The 17,471-nt window shown below is 39.1% G+C and overlaps 1 protein-coding gene across 1 annotated transcript in view; it reads right to left on the bottom strand.

Moving 5' to 3' along the window:
• Window positions 1-1,291: 1,291 nt before the first annotated feature.
• Window positions 1,292-17,471, bottom strand: part of CPB1 (carboxypeptidase B1) — a 31,524-nt gene continuing 15,344 nt past the window's right edge. Inside the window, exons 7-11 of the mRNA XM_019631373.1 lie at window positions 15,340-15,450; window positions 15,162-15,252; window positions 14,277-14,479; window positions 2,797-2,881; window positions 1,292-1,652 (exon numbers count right to left, since the gene is read on the bottom strand). Coding sequence (XP_019486918.1) covers window positions 1,465-1,652; window positions 2,797-2,881; window positions 14,277-14,479; window positions 15,162-15,252; window positions 15,340-15,450 — 678 coding nt within the window. The 3' untranslated portion in view covers window positions 1,292-1,464. The remainder of the gene's footprint in view (window positions 1,653-2,796; window positions 2,882-14,276; window positions 14,480-15,161; window positions 15,253-15,339; window positions 15,451-17,471) is intronic.

Below are 17,471 nucleotides of genomic sequence, written 5' to 3'. Positions count from 1 at the left end.
CTTCAAAGGATTCTTTTTTGTTTTGTTTTCTGTCATATACTATCATTTTTTATTTACTAAGTTTTTTATTGAGGTAACATTGATTAATAACATTATAGAAATTTGGGGTGTACTACATTATAAATCGATATCTATATACTCTTGTGTGCTCTTTCGGTGGTAAGCACACAATAGAATTCTTTTTTGAATAAAATACTGTTATTGATATTTCAATATATTATACTAGAGGTAGAGTCCTATTTTTCTTGAATCCACATAGAAGACAATGAACTATGTGCTATGATTTTAAAGTAAGAGATGCCCTCAAATTATAACTAAGTATATATTACGTTTTAGAATTTGAGCTTTGCACAGTACTCTCCAACATTAGCATGTTCAGTTCTAATTCTGTAAAAAGTCAAGTCATGGAGTGATTCTGGTGCAGCCAAGGTTCCTGGCATTCTCTCTGCTTTTCACATCTTCCCCTGGTTGGTGTTTTAAAAACTGATCATGTCAGTTACAACTTAATGTTGTTAATGGCTTCCCGTTGTTCCTAGACCAGTGTTCCAAATCCTCAAGGTGACCTCTAAGATCTGCCTGAGATGGTTTCCATCTCCCTCCTCAGCTCCAACGCAAGCCCCTCTCTCCTCAGCTCTCTCAGTTCCACCCTATCTGGCTTTCTTCTTCCAGGATCTGAATAGTGACAGGGCCTGGAAGGGGTGCTCCCTTTGTCCAGCTAACTGTGACTTAGTCTTCAGTTTTAGCACTTCTTGAGAGAGCCTTCTCCCCACATCATGTCGATATACCTTTTAGATGTTCTTTTGATGTAGTTTGTGCTACACTTACTTGCATAATATAAATTAAATAATGAATTATTAAATAATCAGTTAAATAACTAATTATTTGTTTCATGTCTGTCTGCCTAAATGGCCTATGTAACCACTAAGGGCAGAAATGTTATCTTTCTTTGTCATTGTTCTGTCCTCAATTGCTTAGCAAAGTGCTTGGCACGTAGTAGACAGTTCATAAAATAACTTGAATGAGCTGAGATGAGAGTTAAACCAAGAGGATCTTCTCACCTATACTATGTTTTAAACCCTAAATTTCCCCTTATATTTATTTTTTCTCGTAAGCCCCCCCACCACCACCACCATTATAACGCGTGTGTCTGTACTCTGCAGTGCTGGCCATCCCCTGAGGACTTTAATTTTGATATAGCTGACCCACCACACCATTACCTGTGCACAGCTGGCTTCATCATTTGTTCCTACCATTTCTTCTCAAAGAGCGAGTCTGTCAGGTTTTCTAGTTATAATGATTCACGTTTATTATGACAAATATTAAAAGATCCAAGTAATTTAATAGACCCAGAAGCCTAAAAGAAGGATTGGGATCTGGAAACATCCAGGCAAACACAAATTAGAATTCAGGGTAGAAAAGAAACAAAGCGTGAGCATTTTGAAATCAGGCTCTCGGCATTTTCGACTAGTACATGTGCTCCAGGACGTAGCCGGCAATGTGCTTGATGGCCAGCATCATCTCCTCACAGGTTGGCCGGATCTGGGACTCCGGAAGGGTGAAGCCATATCTGCCTTTATCCCGGAGTTCAAAGGTGAAGGAGTATTTGATTCCTTGGTCATAAGCCCAGTCGTCAGAGCCTCCAGCAGCAGGATCTGAAATGTGCAAGCAGCAAACAAGGGATGATCTTGACATCTAAAGGACATTTTTAAACGTGCCAGCTTCCTTTTATAATTACAAATGTTTCACTGTGCAAAATAGTATAGGTAGTCGTTTTCTAGTAAACTGAGCCATAAAAGACGTGGGGGACTATTTGAAGAAAACTAGTCCAGTCTTATCTCTGAGCTTACGTTGTGAGAATGATATGTTTACTAGGAAGTATGTAATTTTTTAATATATAAACTTCTCAGGGTGCTTGTATGCTATGGTAAACCATGCTATGTAGTATGTAATTTGTTAACAAAATATATATAATTTCTGGGAAAGTTTTTTTAAAAAGCCTTAGGATTGGTGCCTCTCCAACTGCATTGGAGCCCCCTTGATGACAGGACTGGGCCTTTGTTCTTGTATGTCTAGTCCTCTTAGACCTGGGGCAGAAAGAGATCTTGCAAAGGCAAAGGCAAATATAAGTAGACTGAAAACAGAGGCTGCCTAACGTGCCTTCCCCCGGAAATCTAAACTGTAGCATCCAAGGCGCTGGGGCCTTGCCCAGCCTAACTTTCTGGCTGTGTGTCCTCTCACTCATCGGCACACACTGAGGGACTTGTCAACAGGGACTGGTTCGAGCCTGAAGCAGCCCTTCACCTGCAGGCTGTTAGCCAGGAAAACAGCCCCTCTCACGCTTTCCTCCAGCAACTGTCCTTCCAGATGTAGTGTGTCATCATTCTGGGAAGTCATCCCTAACCGTGCGGGCTGGGCTGGCAAGTCCTGGGGTGGTGCTCTTTCCTTGTGCATCCTTCTGTCCCAGCACTTAGCACACCTATGAGTATGTTCACTCTCCCTGCATCTCTGTTGTGGTCTCTGTGAAGACTGTGCTGGTCCCCTTCCTTCCCCTTCTCCATCTCTTCATCTTTCCTTTCTTTACTAGCACCTAATAAGGGCCTGGCACACAGTCCATTCTCAGTAGATGTTTACAGAGAGCAAACGCTTCTGTGGACAGAAAACTGATGACATATTTTATAAAAAGTTCATTGTCAGGCGAAAGCCACACACTTTAAATGATCAGAAAGGAAACGTCTGGGCCCATTTGTCGCCTTTTTAGGCATGCGGTCTCTGTACAGTTCTGAAGCCAAGACTCACAGATTGTTGTTGCTCCTGGGCCGTATGTGTACTTGGTGCCATGCAGTGTGGCAAGTTCTTTCACGGTCGCTTTAGCCAAGGCATTCTGCAAAAGAACCAGCAGTAAGTGAGTAAATAAATAAAAGTACACACTAACAAACAAAAGCATCATTTTTAAGACACTGAAGATGTCTAAGTCACAATTTGGGTTAGCATTTCATGCTTATCCAGAGCCCACTCCAGTTTTCTCAGCTAACTTAGTCTTATGATCCAAGTGATTTCCATGAAAGATGTCTTCTCTAAGGCCCCAAGCAGTCACTCTGAGCTTCCTTCTGTCATTCACAGAATGTGGCATATTATGTCAATACCATTTGCTGGCCTCTGAATTCTCAGTGATTTTTTTTTCTGTCTTTATCTCAGTGTTCCCAGGGTCTAGTTCAGGGCTTGCCACTTGGTGGTTCTCCAGTAACTATTTGTTGGAACTCTGAGGATGGTTAGCACTTTCCTTCCCTATTATTTGAGAATTAGGTCCTTCATTTATTTTTAAATCATCGTTGCAGTAAAGTATGAGTCCTAGGAATAAGTTCTGTTTCAGTCAGAGGACAGTCTTCCACTTCATTTTCTTTTTTATTTACACAGAACTTAGTTGGCTTTTTTTTCTTTTTTCTTTTTTCTGGAATTCTTATTTAGGCTTGTTCAACATTTTTTTTAAACCTAGTTCAGGCTAGAGAAATGAGGCTGTTGCAATCTGTAACTGCCCCAGAGATCACATTTATTGACATAGTAAAATGTCACTGTGTATTAAAAGCTAGGTTATATCTAAGGATTAGTTTGGTAAATCCTGTCTCTGGAGCTTATGAGAGAAAAGCAGAAGGCAAGGAAGTCTTTATGGTTGTGCAAAGAGGCGGTCTTCCGCTCACGGGCAAATAAACAAAAAGCAAACACACAGAAAATAGCCCCAAACAGAAAACAAAAACCACCTGCCACTGTGCCAAGATCAAGCCATGATAGGATTATGGGAGTTGGGTCAGGAGCCTTAGCAACTACGCGTATGAATGACTGAATAGTCCAAGCAACGTTCAGTATCAGCATGGAGATGCTTAGGAATGGTCAGTTCCAAGGACGAAGGGTGGCTCCAGCCTGGTAGATTTAGACTGAAAAATTAGAGAGCCTTCATTCTATTTCAAAATGCAGAACATTTGAATACCAGGATAAAAAGAAGCAGCAAATCTTAACGTCTGTGTATTCTTTTCTTCTTAGAAGCAGCATCACCCTCTCAAAGAGCCCATCGCCCTCCTGCTTCTGCATTCAGGTCCTCAAGGAGCAGGCCTCCGTCCCCAGCCCCTCTCAGCACCGGAACTGCCCTCACAGCCACCGTTTAAATGAATCCCTTGAAAAGCAAGGCCTGCTTAGGCTGTCATGGGAATGAAGATTTGAAAATCCGACTCTTTACTACAGGAGAATAAGCCACAATTCATTCTGGTTATGAAGCTAGCTGCATTTTGTACTTTGGCACCATAATGATGTCTTGTACACATGCTTGGAACACTGTGAGGTTGGTGATGAAATCAGAATAATTCTATTTCTACAATGTAGCAACTTCCCTTAGTTCTTTTTCTAATATCAGAACAGTTTAGTAGAGTCTTATATAAAATTGATGAGGGCAGGTCTATAAGACTTCAAAGGTTCCAGTTCCCAAAGAGTCAATGCTTCATCAACCAAATGGTAAATTAGAAAATTTACAAAGAATTATAAAATTTAAATCATGATTCTCTGCTTTGGTCCACTGAAATGATGCAATCTGTTTTTTGGAACTAACATTATTCTCAGAGTTTTGGGACAGTAACTTGTAAATTTTAGAGTTTCACTTTCCTTTTTTTCCAAACTGGTAAACTAATACTGCTTCCTCTTACTGCATGGAATCTTTACGTTGTGATCTAAATGTGTGTGTCCTGTTGTCTAAGCTTATTCTGACCAACACGCTGGTTAGGCCTTCTTGCCACTCATTAGTAGAGGGCCTATTGCCAATTAGAATCACAATAATCTACAAACATCGCATAATGCTCAGAATAGATTTAAAACCATCTTTTAGAGATGTGAAACATGGTGAGGCACTAATTCTTTTGGTAGGTAAACAGCGTGTTTTTATTGTTCTACAATTTCTTTAACTTGCCATTACCCAGGGACATCTCTAGTTATTTCTCTGTGAGGCAGAATCTCTGATCCCCCAAAACTTTTATTCCTTCCCTAGCTACCTTCTTCAGGCTTTTCATTTGTTTTGTTTTGTTTTCTCCCCCTTAAGCCTTGATTTACTACTTTTATTTAGCAGAAATCTGATTCTAATAAGTTCCAGTGATCTAAGTAATAGCATTGTGACGATAGTCAACAATACTGTGGTATACACTTGAGGGGCACTATGAGAGCAGAGCTTTAGTGTTCTCACCACAACGATAGCAGCAGCAAAATGGTAGTTATGTGAGGTAGAGGATGTGCTAACTAATGTGGTAAGCATGTCACAATATATGCACGTATCAAGTCATCATATTGTACACCTTAAATTACACAATGTTACAATGCCAATTAACTCAGTAAAGCTGGGGAAACAAGAAATATGATTCTTCAGCATTAGTTCCAAAGGTGAAACATTATGAAGACTAGAGAAGATTTAAGACAAGTCATTGTTATCATCTATTGAACTGTGTATCAGTTGACCTCCAACGTTCAATAGATTTACTGATGTAACATAACATTTGACTTATCCCACAAAACCTAAGGGGCCTACTCGTGATGATCTGTTACATCTTCTGACTTAATCAACTTATCAGTTTAGTCAAAACTACACCGTTAGGGCCACACAAAATGTTCAGTTTGCCTTTCCTCCATGTGATAACCAAGAGCTTTCTAAGCCTCATAGGCACCTTGTGCTCTGCCTTTGATGCTGAAGCAATATCTAAGATTGACGTTATCTTAAAACTGCCGTCATTTTGTTTCTGTCACTGGTGCACACTAGAGGAACATTTAGTTTGAGCCTTGGCTTTGGCTCTCCTTGTCCTCAGCTGCCCTCTCATCTGTGTATCTGCATCACCACTCATCCTATGGGCGTCACCTCACCGGCATGCCCTTTCAGTGGCCCTCACCCTCACCAGAAGGTGAGCCTCCTTTCCTGGGATAAAGAGGGTGAGCTAGCCGCCCCCTTCTCTCACGGGCTGCGGCACTTGCTGTGCATCCCCATGTTCCTTCCGAGCTAGGTTTCCCCGAGCTCGTCCCTGACCCCGTCCCTGCCTCTCCTTATCTCCATGACTTCTCCCTTGGGTGCAGTCCCCTTTCCCTCCTGGTTCGCATGAAAAATTGCTATTCTCCTTCCAGATTCAGTTTTAGTGTCACCTTCTTTGCAAAGCTGCCCCAACTCTCTCAGGGAGAATTGAGCCCCCTCCTTTGTGAGGGCTCACAGCTCTATCAGAGTTCCTGTCACTCTGTGTTGTCATCAGTGTGTTTTTTTTGGGGGGGGCATTTATTTGCCCCCCAGGTGAGCTCCTTGTCACAAGGGACTTCTGGATATTCATTTTGCGGGTGGCATAGCACTTAGCACAGTGTTGGTGGATTGAGTCTTTTTCTAGAACTTCAGGGCATTACAAATGGGCCTGCTTTGGATGGGGGTGCAGAGTTCTTAGCTCTGCAAAGGCTGACCTATGACCCACCTTAGTGGAGACTGGGGATGCTTGTGGGGAAGGTGGCAGTACCATGTAGTTACAGTTGATGGGCTCCCACATTTAGACATTGACCTCTGCTCTGCATTTTACTTATTTTCATTAATTTTTAAAAATGAAATCTGTGGACCCTTTCTCTCAGCCCCTCAAAGCCAAAAGACTAAAAAGTCAGAACAGACATTAATCAACCAAAATATCATATTTTAAATTCCAATTCTGTTAACAAAAATCCTTGGAATCAGTGTGGGTCTTTTCTTTTGAAGAGTTCAAATACTTTCACAAATGTTACTCATTTATCTTCCCAACATTATCTGTCCACATTTCATCGACACAGAATTTTCTAGCAGAATGGAATGCCATGGGGGGCAGCATGCTTGGGGCGGGGCGGGGGGCGGGGAAATGTTTCAACCAAGCTGGGTGGCTGACCCCTGCCAGGAACAGGAGAGGTGATTCCTGCATTTGCTAAAATGTGAAATTGGTGACTCCTTTCCCCTGCACAGCTCTGTAAAAAGGGACTAAGACAGCTGACAGAAGAGCCACAGAAGCAACAGCACATCAGACTGTGATCCACATCTTGGAAAGCTCCAATTAATGACACTTTCTATACAACCTGTCATTTGAGGGACGTCTTACATCCTTGCTCAATGGGTTCAAAACAAGAACTAACATTTACATAAACCTTAGACTGACTCTACAAAGAGCTCTTGATAAGAGCTAGATATTTTTATCCCCATTTTACAGATAAAAGAGCTGAAACTCAGAGAGGATAAAAGAATGCCTGCCCAAGGGCAGGCAGCCCTGGTAAGTGGCTGACTTGAGCGAGGTTCTTCTTGCTTTAAATCTTGTGCTCTTTTTCACGTCTTGTGGCCTTCGAATACTTCAAAAAGTGTTGCTGGAGCTGGTTTTACCAATTGTAAAGAACAGAAGGAAGCTAAATATAAATCAGCCCCAGAGAAAACTGTGCTTTCAGTCAAGGCCAAACACAGCCAGCCTTTATTAATCCTTAGATACGAGTTTCCTGCCACGTCTTATGCATGTTCTCTTTTGTCACCTGTTTTCTTAAAAAGAAGCCTTGGTCATAGAGCAACAGACAGAGAGAGTCTAAAATGTCACATCTAACTCAAAGCCCGAGAGACAAAGGACCAACTAGTGTAATGGTTCCCAGGCTCTGAGCTCCAGGGGGCTGGTGAGATGAATAAGGCAATGGTGTTTTTCCCACTGACCTGTGTTCCCAGGTAGCACGTGCTCAGGAAGCTCCTGTCTCATGACCACTCATGGTCGTCATTGCACCTCCACGTGCACAGCCAGTGTCATGAGGGTGGGCTGCCTCTTATCATCTTCCACTGGCCCGTTATTACAGCACAAGAAAACAAACACCCCAAGCTGACTTGGGGTACAAACCAATTCAAAGGACATTTTCTTCAGAGCTTTGTTTCTAACTTGAAGTCCTGAGTTGAACCGTCCCTCTGGGTGGATACGTGTGATAATGGAAACATCAGAATGATCTTTAACTGCAGTTTCCTTCCTTATGTCCTATGATAATGGCTGACTCACACCAAGGGAGCAAGGAGGAATTTAACTTTTATCATCCGACTTTTTTTGGTGCAAAAGGAGAAGCCTGCAAGGCCTACACCTAGGCACTGAGGAGAGGGCCTTTGGGACGTGAAAAAACAAATATGTTTCTGAGACGAACAGGGTAAATAAGTGCAGGCTCTGGCTGCAAAGCCCTGAGATTAAAGAGGAGGAGTTAGGGAAAGGCTTGGCTTAGGGGAAGGGACCGCTATCTCAGCAGAGCCCACGGGGAGTGTGGGAATGTTTCCACTGATGTAAACCAAAAAAACAATTTTTTTTGGCTGATCTACAGACATATTTTTAAGCTCTTTAAAATTCAAGGAAAATGTGAAACATGAGTCAGCTGAAAGTTTCAAAGTCCAGAGAATTTTTTTGTGTGTGTGTGTGTGTGTGTAAGTGGTGCTTCTTCTAAATAACTATTTAAAAAAATAAATGCTGTATAATGGACGCACAGGGTTTATTGCACTTCAGATTTGCAAAACATTGTAAACTGTTTGTGAGGAGAGTGTAAGGTCCTGTGAAAGCCAGGCATCTTTGGCTAGGAACGTGACTCTGTTCTTATCTTTGTTTAAAGCAGCATTTGTCGACCTCTCCATGTGGGCTGGATAATTCTTTTTTTTTGGGGGGGGGGAAGGGTGTGTTCCCTTGTGCTTTGGAGGCTGTTTAGCAGCATCCCTGGCCTTCACCCACAAGATGCCAGGAGCACTCCCACAGTTATGACAACCGAAATTGTCTCCCCAACATTGCCAAATGTCCCCTGGGGGCAGGGAAGGGGGCAAAATTAGTTTAAAGGAAAGTCAGATAAAAGACATCATTATGGTAAAAAGAGTGTATTTTATAGAAAAAAAATTAAAAAGGAGGGTAACTGGTTTTAAAGATGCTCTGAATCCTTATTTCCCTCTGTTGACAATAGTACAGGTGTTTCCTAAACACCCCTGCTAGGTCAATCCTGCTAAAATATCACTCTACCAGCAGTGCTGCCTGATTTAGGAAAAAATACAGGATACCCAGTTAAATTTAAATTTCAGATAAACAAAAAAAAAATACTTTTTCAGTATAAGTCTGTGCCAGGCAATATCTGGAACATACTCAAACACTAAAAATTACTTGTTGTTTATCTTAAATTTAAATGTAACTTGGAGTCCTATATTTGAGCTGATAATCCTATTTAGCAGATCATGGGCTCCAGGGCTCCCCTGTGACTCAGGATTCCTTCTGACATTCGAGCGCCTCCCTCACTTGGTTACCTCATTCCCACTCTTCTCTCACCAGAACACTCAAAACAGGCTGACCCCTTTTACTCCCCTCAACTCCATTTTTCAGTCCCACTGTGGCACATCTGTTGGTGCTTCTCTGTCTAAAATGCACTCTTCCTTCCTCTACCCCCCAAATTTTTCCCATCCTAGAAGGCTCAGAACAAGTCGTATCTCCTCTATAACTTTCATCAGGTAAGACTGATCACATAGTGCCGTTTCCCTGCCCTAAATTCCTATTGCTGTGCCTCGTTGGAGGCTGCCACTTTGTCCTTTTCGCGAGTGATATCAGATATCTGGGTCTTACCATTACAATAAGCGCCTACGTTCTCAGTGCTCATTGTAGGAACCATAGATTATGCTGAGCACCTAATAAATAGTGCTCAGTGAAATTTATGGTAATTGCGCTGACCACGCCCTGTAGGAGGGTTTTAACAGGCCAAGAAGTCACTTAAACAGTATAACGGTAAATCAGCCACCAGTTTCAAAAGTGAAAGAAATCCTGCAGTTGTTGTTTAAAATTTTTTTGTCTTTTAAGTCAGATTAGAAATTCTGAGAAAATTCCTGAAGCAGATGTTTTGTGCCTCAAGTCTTGTCTGCCTTAGCTGCTGGTTACCTCCTAACAGTGGGACTCTGGCCTGGGACAGCTGTGATTGGGTGTGAGCACAACCCTGCAATTGCCCACCTCCAGATCACAGTATTTCTTCCCTCTGATTCTTACGTTTTTCTCCAGCCATAGTCTCGCCTTACACTCACATGCTTGGGTCGAACAGTGGATTTCTGTCTTGGTGGCTCATTAACTGAAACTGTAATTAAGAGGTAGTGAGGTGCCACTGGGCTGAATGTGTTAGACTTTAGAAATAGATTTCTGTCTTTGATCAAGTTTAATAATGTTTCAGAAAGACTGCCCCCTTTCTCCTGGTTAATGAAAGTCCGGGCCAGGATCCTGACGACTGGCCCCTGAGAAGTCAGGCATCTCGGCTGACCAGTGGAAATCCTTAGCCATATCCAGGGGCAGGGTAGGCAAGACCTCATTTCATGAAGGTTCTTCTGCCAAACAGCCACAAGGGCACCAGTATAGAGCATGGCCATAGAGAGAGGTGTGTGTGTCCATGGAAAATCTTCGGGCCCTAGGCTGCCTCTACTGCCTGTACTACTGCGGTTGGCTTAGCCAAGCCTTCGTTGTCTCAGCTGGAAAATGAGGAAACAGAGAAATTGCAAGATTCCCAGCTGTAAAATTCTGTGCTTCTAGTGCAGAAATGTGTGAGATGCGTGCCCTGGGTCTTCCCCTTTCTGTGTATCGTGCACACCAGCTTTCTATTTGGTCCGTCTGGGGAGTGGGTCAAGGTACTTAATTGACCTGTTATTATTCTGGCTTCCTGCATTTTGAACTTAGAAGTGGAATTATAATAATGATTATTATTAACAGTGCCATGTAGGCCTCTTTGGGGTGAAGGCAGACCAAAGATAGGAGCTTCTCCGTACTCAATAGATGCAAAGATTTGGATAGGTTTGGGAGCCTTTTCAAATATGTCTCCTAGTTTTATTTTTTTCCTTCTGACAGTCAAGAGACCGTGTAATTCAGTATTTAGTTATCCTTCACATTTTGGAAATGTAAGTATATTCTTTATCTGGGCCTTAAAACTTTCTTTTGAAGATAGTGATAGCTTTGTATTGAACAAGTCAACACTGAGGAACTGGACAGTTTATGAACCCATTGGAAGCTCACAGTGCACTTTGTATTCCTTCTTTAAATAATATAGTATGCGTACAAGTGGTTTGCAAACTGGGAAGCACTATGCAAGTAAGATACTCCCATGATTCCTCATACTTCTTTACTGATCTGCTGAAGATATATATTTTTAGTAGCCTTATTTATAATCCATGCTATTACTTCTGTTCTTTCACTTCATGGGTCTTTTGCATTCCTATCTCTGCCTTTCTTCTCTCTGAAGGTTGTCTTATGATATGAACAATTGTCAGGCAATCTACATGTAAGACCCTTCAGAAATGAAGCCACATATATTTTCATAATGACTCAGATATCAAAGGATTACTACTTACGATATGTCCTAGATTTGGGCTGAGAATGCTAATATAAGCACAGAATAATTTCCTTCAGCCTAGAGTCTTGAAGTATTTTTTTTGCTACAAATATAATCTTATAAGCTTTATAAGTATAAAGAGAAAAATATATATATATATATATATATGCCAAATTTTGTATAAGACAAAATCTACTTTGCATTACTTTAAGAAAATTCTGGCTTATCTATAACGTGGTATGCCCAGAATTTATCCTACTAATCTTTTCCTACCTTTTGTTTTCTACCATGGGGTCAAATTTTTCTGAGAATCAATATGGAGGCACTAGATTTGGATGGCTCTATTGTCTTTTTAAATCAAGATTTTTACTTTCCCCCTTGATATCCTCATTACACATAAAAACCATGAAAAAAGCTAGTGTTTTTCTTTTTCAGAGACTCAAATTCTCTTTTGGCTACACATATGTTTGTAATAACACTGTAGTTATGAGTTGTTCTAGCAAAATGTACTTAGGAAGTAAGTGAATTGGAATTACACAAAATAAGAAAAAGATAGAAAGGATCTTTAGTTATTCAAAAGATTTAAGTTGCTTTTGGGTGCCAAACTAAATTTAGATCCCCAATGAATCAAATAATCAAGTAACATTTACCTTAGATTTACTGGTGACATTTAAATATTTCTCTTAAGATACTAGGTAAAATTTTAATCATAGAAAAATTATTGGAAATTAAAGTAACTTTTAAATCAATGAGTGTGATATAGGTGCAATTAAGTTTTGTCCTTTGGTCACCTATCTTATTATGCTCTGGAAAAGATGTAGCATGTACATTTCCTTGAATTTATTAGTTGTGTGAGTGTAAAAATAAACATCCAAGATGGGATTATTTTGTGGATTGTGCTTTTTTTGAGAACAGATTATGAATATTTTACTTTGATATAATTTTGTTTATCCCACTTCTTTGCTAATAGAATTTAAAAATGATTTTGGAGGACAGGATTTCTAATATCTTTTTTACTATTACCTTTCTTTCCTTGATTTTAAATAAAGAGCTGATTCTTGAGGACGAGTGTCAGTGGCTCATTCCTGCTGGAATGGCTTCACACCACTGGGGGCACATGTGAATTGGCCCACTAAACCCACTAACTCTCAGTCTTGGGTCTTTTTCTGAATAAAACCTCACAGGAACTAGCAAAAATTATTCAGTAGATTCTAACAGTAGAATTTACTTGATTCTTTTTTTTTTAAAGGATAGTCTGTAGACTTTCAGAGTAGCCAGATATTATTATTGTACGGAGCCGGTGAAGTAACAAAGCTTTCATCACTAAAAGGGTTTAAACTTATTCTCAATACAAGAAAAGGTATTAAAATTTTGCACAGTTCAATTCCAAAGCACACATTAAGCTTTTCTGTTAGCATTAGTCTTCTAGAATTTGTGTTTAACACTAGTTCCTATTAAACAAATTGGACAATGGTGGTTATTGTTACACTTAATTTGGTTGATAATTTCATAATTTCAGTTTTACTATTTTACTTATTAACTCATTCGTGCTTAGTTATCATGTCTCTGTCTTTTTCTCTTCTGATGTGGTACAGTTTAAACATAGTCACGTGAATTAAGCAAACAGCATACCCTCACCTCCTCTCTTCTGGTGGCCAGAAATCTAGGTCTGGAATGGGGAGCTGACCACACCCGATTCTGAGACGGCAGGCCTGTTGAGCACCCACCAGGAACACTTACAGAGCACGTGTAACTGGAAAGCTGAATGCTTAATGGTTCCAACTAATGATGTTTTCCTTTGTATTTTGGCTACAGACAGGGAAAATTCAAAACTTTTTGAAAAATAGCATTTCGTTAAAGGACCTGGCCAACTATTAGCTATCATTTTTCTAAGAGGCTGATTTATTTTTCCATTTTGTTCTTCACAAAGTATTTAAAGCATTATGTGTTTTAGTTGATCTCTGAAAGATTGAATCTGAGCACAAAACAATATCCAGTTGTTAAAATTACTGGGCTTTAAAATGTATGCATTTAGGTAAGCCAAATATCTATGTCATTATCTAAGTGGAATCCTTTTTTTTTTTTTTTTTTGGCGTATCTCAAATGCTTTAAATCTTATACTTATTCTTTTAGATCACTGGTTCTAACTTCTGGCATCCAGATGTTTCATAAAATATATATATGTATATATATATGTATATTGAAGAATTCAAACCTGCTTATTTCAAAATCAAATTAGGCATTGATATATGGTATTTGTTAATGCAAATGTTATAAAATTCATATTATTTTGCTTTTCTTGTGGTTATATTTTGATTCTATAATGAGATTGCTAGTTTTTTGAGTCAGGGATACTTACATTTCTTTGCATTATTTCCTATAACTAGTAAGGACTATTCACAGCATTTGTTCATTGATTGATTTACTTCTGTGTCTCAATCAAACAGTGAAATAAGCAATTTTAGGATCTCATCACATAACCCAATGTGCCATCAAATGTGCCACATCTCTAATGGTATCTGTCATACTCTGCCTATGTCAGACCCAGCTCAAGGCAACTTGACAACATTGGCTTCCTAAGATTAGATATGAGATGAAGGAACTTTGTTGATTATCCCAGATGCATCTGAAATCATCATGAGTCACTATTGTGGTGAAGCAGGTAGAAGTGGAACTATTGCCATTTTGAAGACTAGTGAATAAACCACATGTTAGGAACCATTCCCTGCATCAAAATCATATTTCTTTTAGCTAATTTATCTAGCCATTTCCAGATTCCCTGTAAATCTAGTGTAAATTTTTTTCTTCTATTACCAAAAATCAATAATAGGACTTCCAGAAATTGTTCTTAGAATTTTGCTTCAGGAATAGAATTTTAAAAATTTCTACAGTGAAATACCATATCTACTATCACGACTACTTACCAACTCCACATTGTTCTCTGTGACTTTGTAGTCATAGGAGTAAGGGTAAAGCATCATCTGGGAGTACGAGTGGATTGTGAGATAGGCTTTGATGGAAGAGAGGTTGTTGCGGATGAAATTCGCCAGGGCCTTAGTCTCTTTTTCAGACTCTGCAGCAGGTCCACAGTAGGTTTCATCACAGGGATTTCGAGAGGCTCCCATTACTAGGAAAACATTCATTGTTGTTAGCGATAAATGGTCATTTACTGAAGTTCTCACAAGACACGTTTCAAACTTACAAATGAGAGAGTTAAACATAAGTGGTTTTCACAGTAGTGCTTATTATGACCCTCATGTATGTATAAATTGTAAAGTATATATGTATTTAGTCACAAGATTAGGGTAGTGTGTTTTTAAGCTAACAGGGTGAAAAGTTGCATGTGAAATCACCTATGTTTCCCTGTGTAATATTATACAATGAGATCAATATAGCATAAGGAAATTAGTAATTGTGGGACAAAATAATATCCATGAGAAATTTCTATATTATTGTAATCATTTTCTAAGAGTCAAATCACAAAATTGTAATTATATCACAGTTTTATTTAAATAGCTATTTAACGATGCTGTCTTCTAGATTGTACATTCCACATGTAGTGGGATTGTGTCTGGTTTGTTCAGTCTTATTATTCCAGCATCTAGTGCAGCTGGGGATACACTAGAGCGCACAGTACATTTTTATTGACTAAATGAGTAAACTTTATTGTCTGTGCTTTCAGAAGTTATAACTCTAAAATACAGAATTTTACGTTCTTGCTTGTTTTAGACACCATTGTGTTTTCCTGTATTATTTTTCCTCCTATACTTCTCAACAGATACATGCAAAATGGTCAGCCAGATACTTACTGCACCAACCAGCATTAAAATTTCTGTTGGGGTCTGTGCCAATGCAGTTAGTTCCAGCAAAGGTAGAGCGGGTCTTTCTCCACATTCGGTTCTGAAAGTGGATTATGTGGTTAGGACAAGTATAAGAGAAAGTGATTGGTTTTAATTTGATCAATGCCTCTCATATTAGTTCATTTACCTTGGTCCAGGTGTAGACATAACCGTCAATATTGAACACAGGCAAGACGTAGAAGTCTAACTTGTCAAGAAATTCTGTCATGTGGATCTCACGTCCATAGGTGCGAATAGCCTGGGTATGAATTATGAAACAGAATCTCATGAAAAAACTGAATGTGTGATGCTGCTAAACTTTACACAGATTGGATGAATGTTGACTTTGGAAATGAAAGTGGTGTTCCCTATTGAGGTAGATATTATTAATATTTAAAAAGCAGTTAGCAAAATACTACTGACAGTTTTGTTTAAAATACTTGTTTCTAATTCTTCTCTGTTTCCGGGATACTCTATTTCATTCCTATGTAACCCATGTAATTATTTTTTATTTTAACTTTTTACTTTAAAGATAAACAGATGTAATAAAACTGAAGACTTTTCAAGAACATATATACTCCCTTTGAAATAACTGCAATAACTTTTTTCAGAGTTAGTCGGATTTGAAGGTAAGACCCATTTCTAGTAAGTGAGGACTATCTGTGGGTGGCTATGAATATTCCTTATAATATTATCTAGAAATTTTTTTTATTTTTTATTAAAATGTATTGGGGTGACAATGGTTAGTAAAATTACATAGGTTTCAAGTGTACAATTCTGTAATACATCATCTATCTATGAAACTCACCAGAGGGAATGTCTGACATGGAAGAAGAATGAGAAAGTCTTCCATTATGAAGTGAGCTCACCCTAAGTGATGGATTTCGGGGAGCCTCTCACTGAAGCTCCCAGCTGCATAATGATGGAAGTCTCTGTCTTACACCTCTTTCTTGAGAAGGAAACACTGTGAAGACACAGGCCTAGTTCTCCATACTAAGTAATGTGGACACTTATCTATGAACGAGCACCTCATCCTCATTTATTATGTTCTCTTAGTCACAGTCCTTTAGCCCCAAAATCATTTTAAACTTAAATTTAACTCTTCCATAGGCTCACGTGAGTAGACTTTAAAATATTTAAGGCTTCTGTGTGTTAAGTTTTCATATGCTCTTTGTGACTCTGTATGTGTATATTTATTACAATAGCACATGGTAAAGCATGAGCTTTTTAGGTGGGAGGAGCTGTGGAACCCTGTTCTCTTAGTCATCTACAACTGGCGATAACCAAAGTAATGATAAAAATTCTTTCCTTCTGGAGGACAGAAGGTGAGACATCCACTGAAGTTAAATGGTGCCAATTGGACATGTCTAGAAACCAAAATGATACAAATAGACACAGATTTGTTTCACAGTAAAGAAATTATTTGTATATAATAATATTTTTATATTTTCAAAGCACTTCAATATTTTAAACCTTGAAATCTGAAATAATTTTAGACTTAGAGAAGAGTTGCAAATACAGGGAGTTCTCATATACGCTTCACTGAGTTTCCTCTAATGTTACCATCTTATAACCGTGGTACAATGATCGAAGTGAAGAAATTAACATTGGTACAATACTAGAAACTATAGGCTTTATTCGGATTTCACCAGTTTTTCCACAAATGTTCTTTTTTCTCTTCTAGGACCCAATCCGGGATCCCACATTGCATTTGGTTGCCCTGTCTCCCTAATCTCCTCTTATCTGTGATAGTTGCTCACTCTTTCCTTATCTTTTGTGACTTTGACACTTCTGTTGAAGAGTACAGGTCTGGTTATTTTGCAGAAGGTCCCTCAATTTGGGCTTACCTGATTTTTTTTTTAATAGAGAAAGGTTACGCATTTGGGGGAAGAATACCACAAAGATGATGTACCTTTTCAGTGTATAATATCGGTGGGTCCAAGGTATTGCTTATGTCGTATACAGGTGATTTTAACCTGCTTATTTGGTTAAGGTAGTTTCTGCTAGGTTTCTCCACTGGGAACTGTGCCTTTGTAACTGGATACATATTTTTGAGGAGATACTTTGAGACCACAAATATCCTATTTCTCTTAAACTTTTATCTACTGATTTTTCTGAAACAATTATTACTGTGGTGTTCTAATGGTGATTTTTAATTTTGCTCACTCTTTGTACATTCATTAGTTATAATTCTGTAAGAAAGAGCTGTTCCTTCTCTCCTTTTAACATTTATTAAATCATCTTTTGTATCAATATGGGCTCATGAATATTTTAAAACTT

This window comes from Hipposideros armiger, unplaced genomic scaffold (genome assembly GCF_001890085.2).
Source record: "Hipposideros armiger isolate ML-2016 unplaced genomic scaffold, ASM189008v1 scaffold_995, whole genome shotgun sequence".
NCBI lineage: Eukaryota > Metazoa > Chordata > Mammalia > Chiroptera > Hipposideridae > Hipposideros > Hipposideros armiger.
Note: the sequence above shows the minus strand (reverse complement) of the source record. Positions and strands in the feature narration are given on the sequence as shown.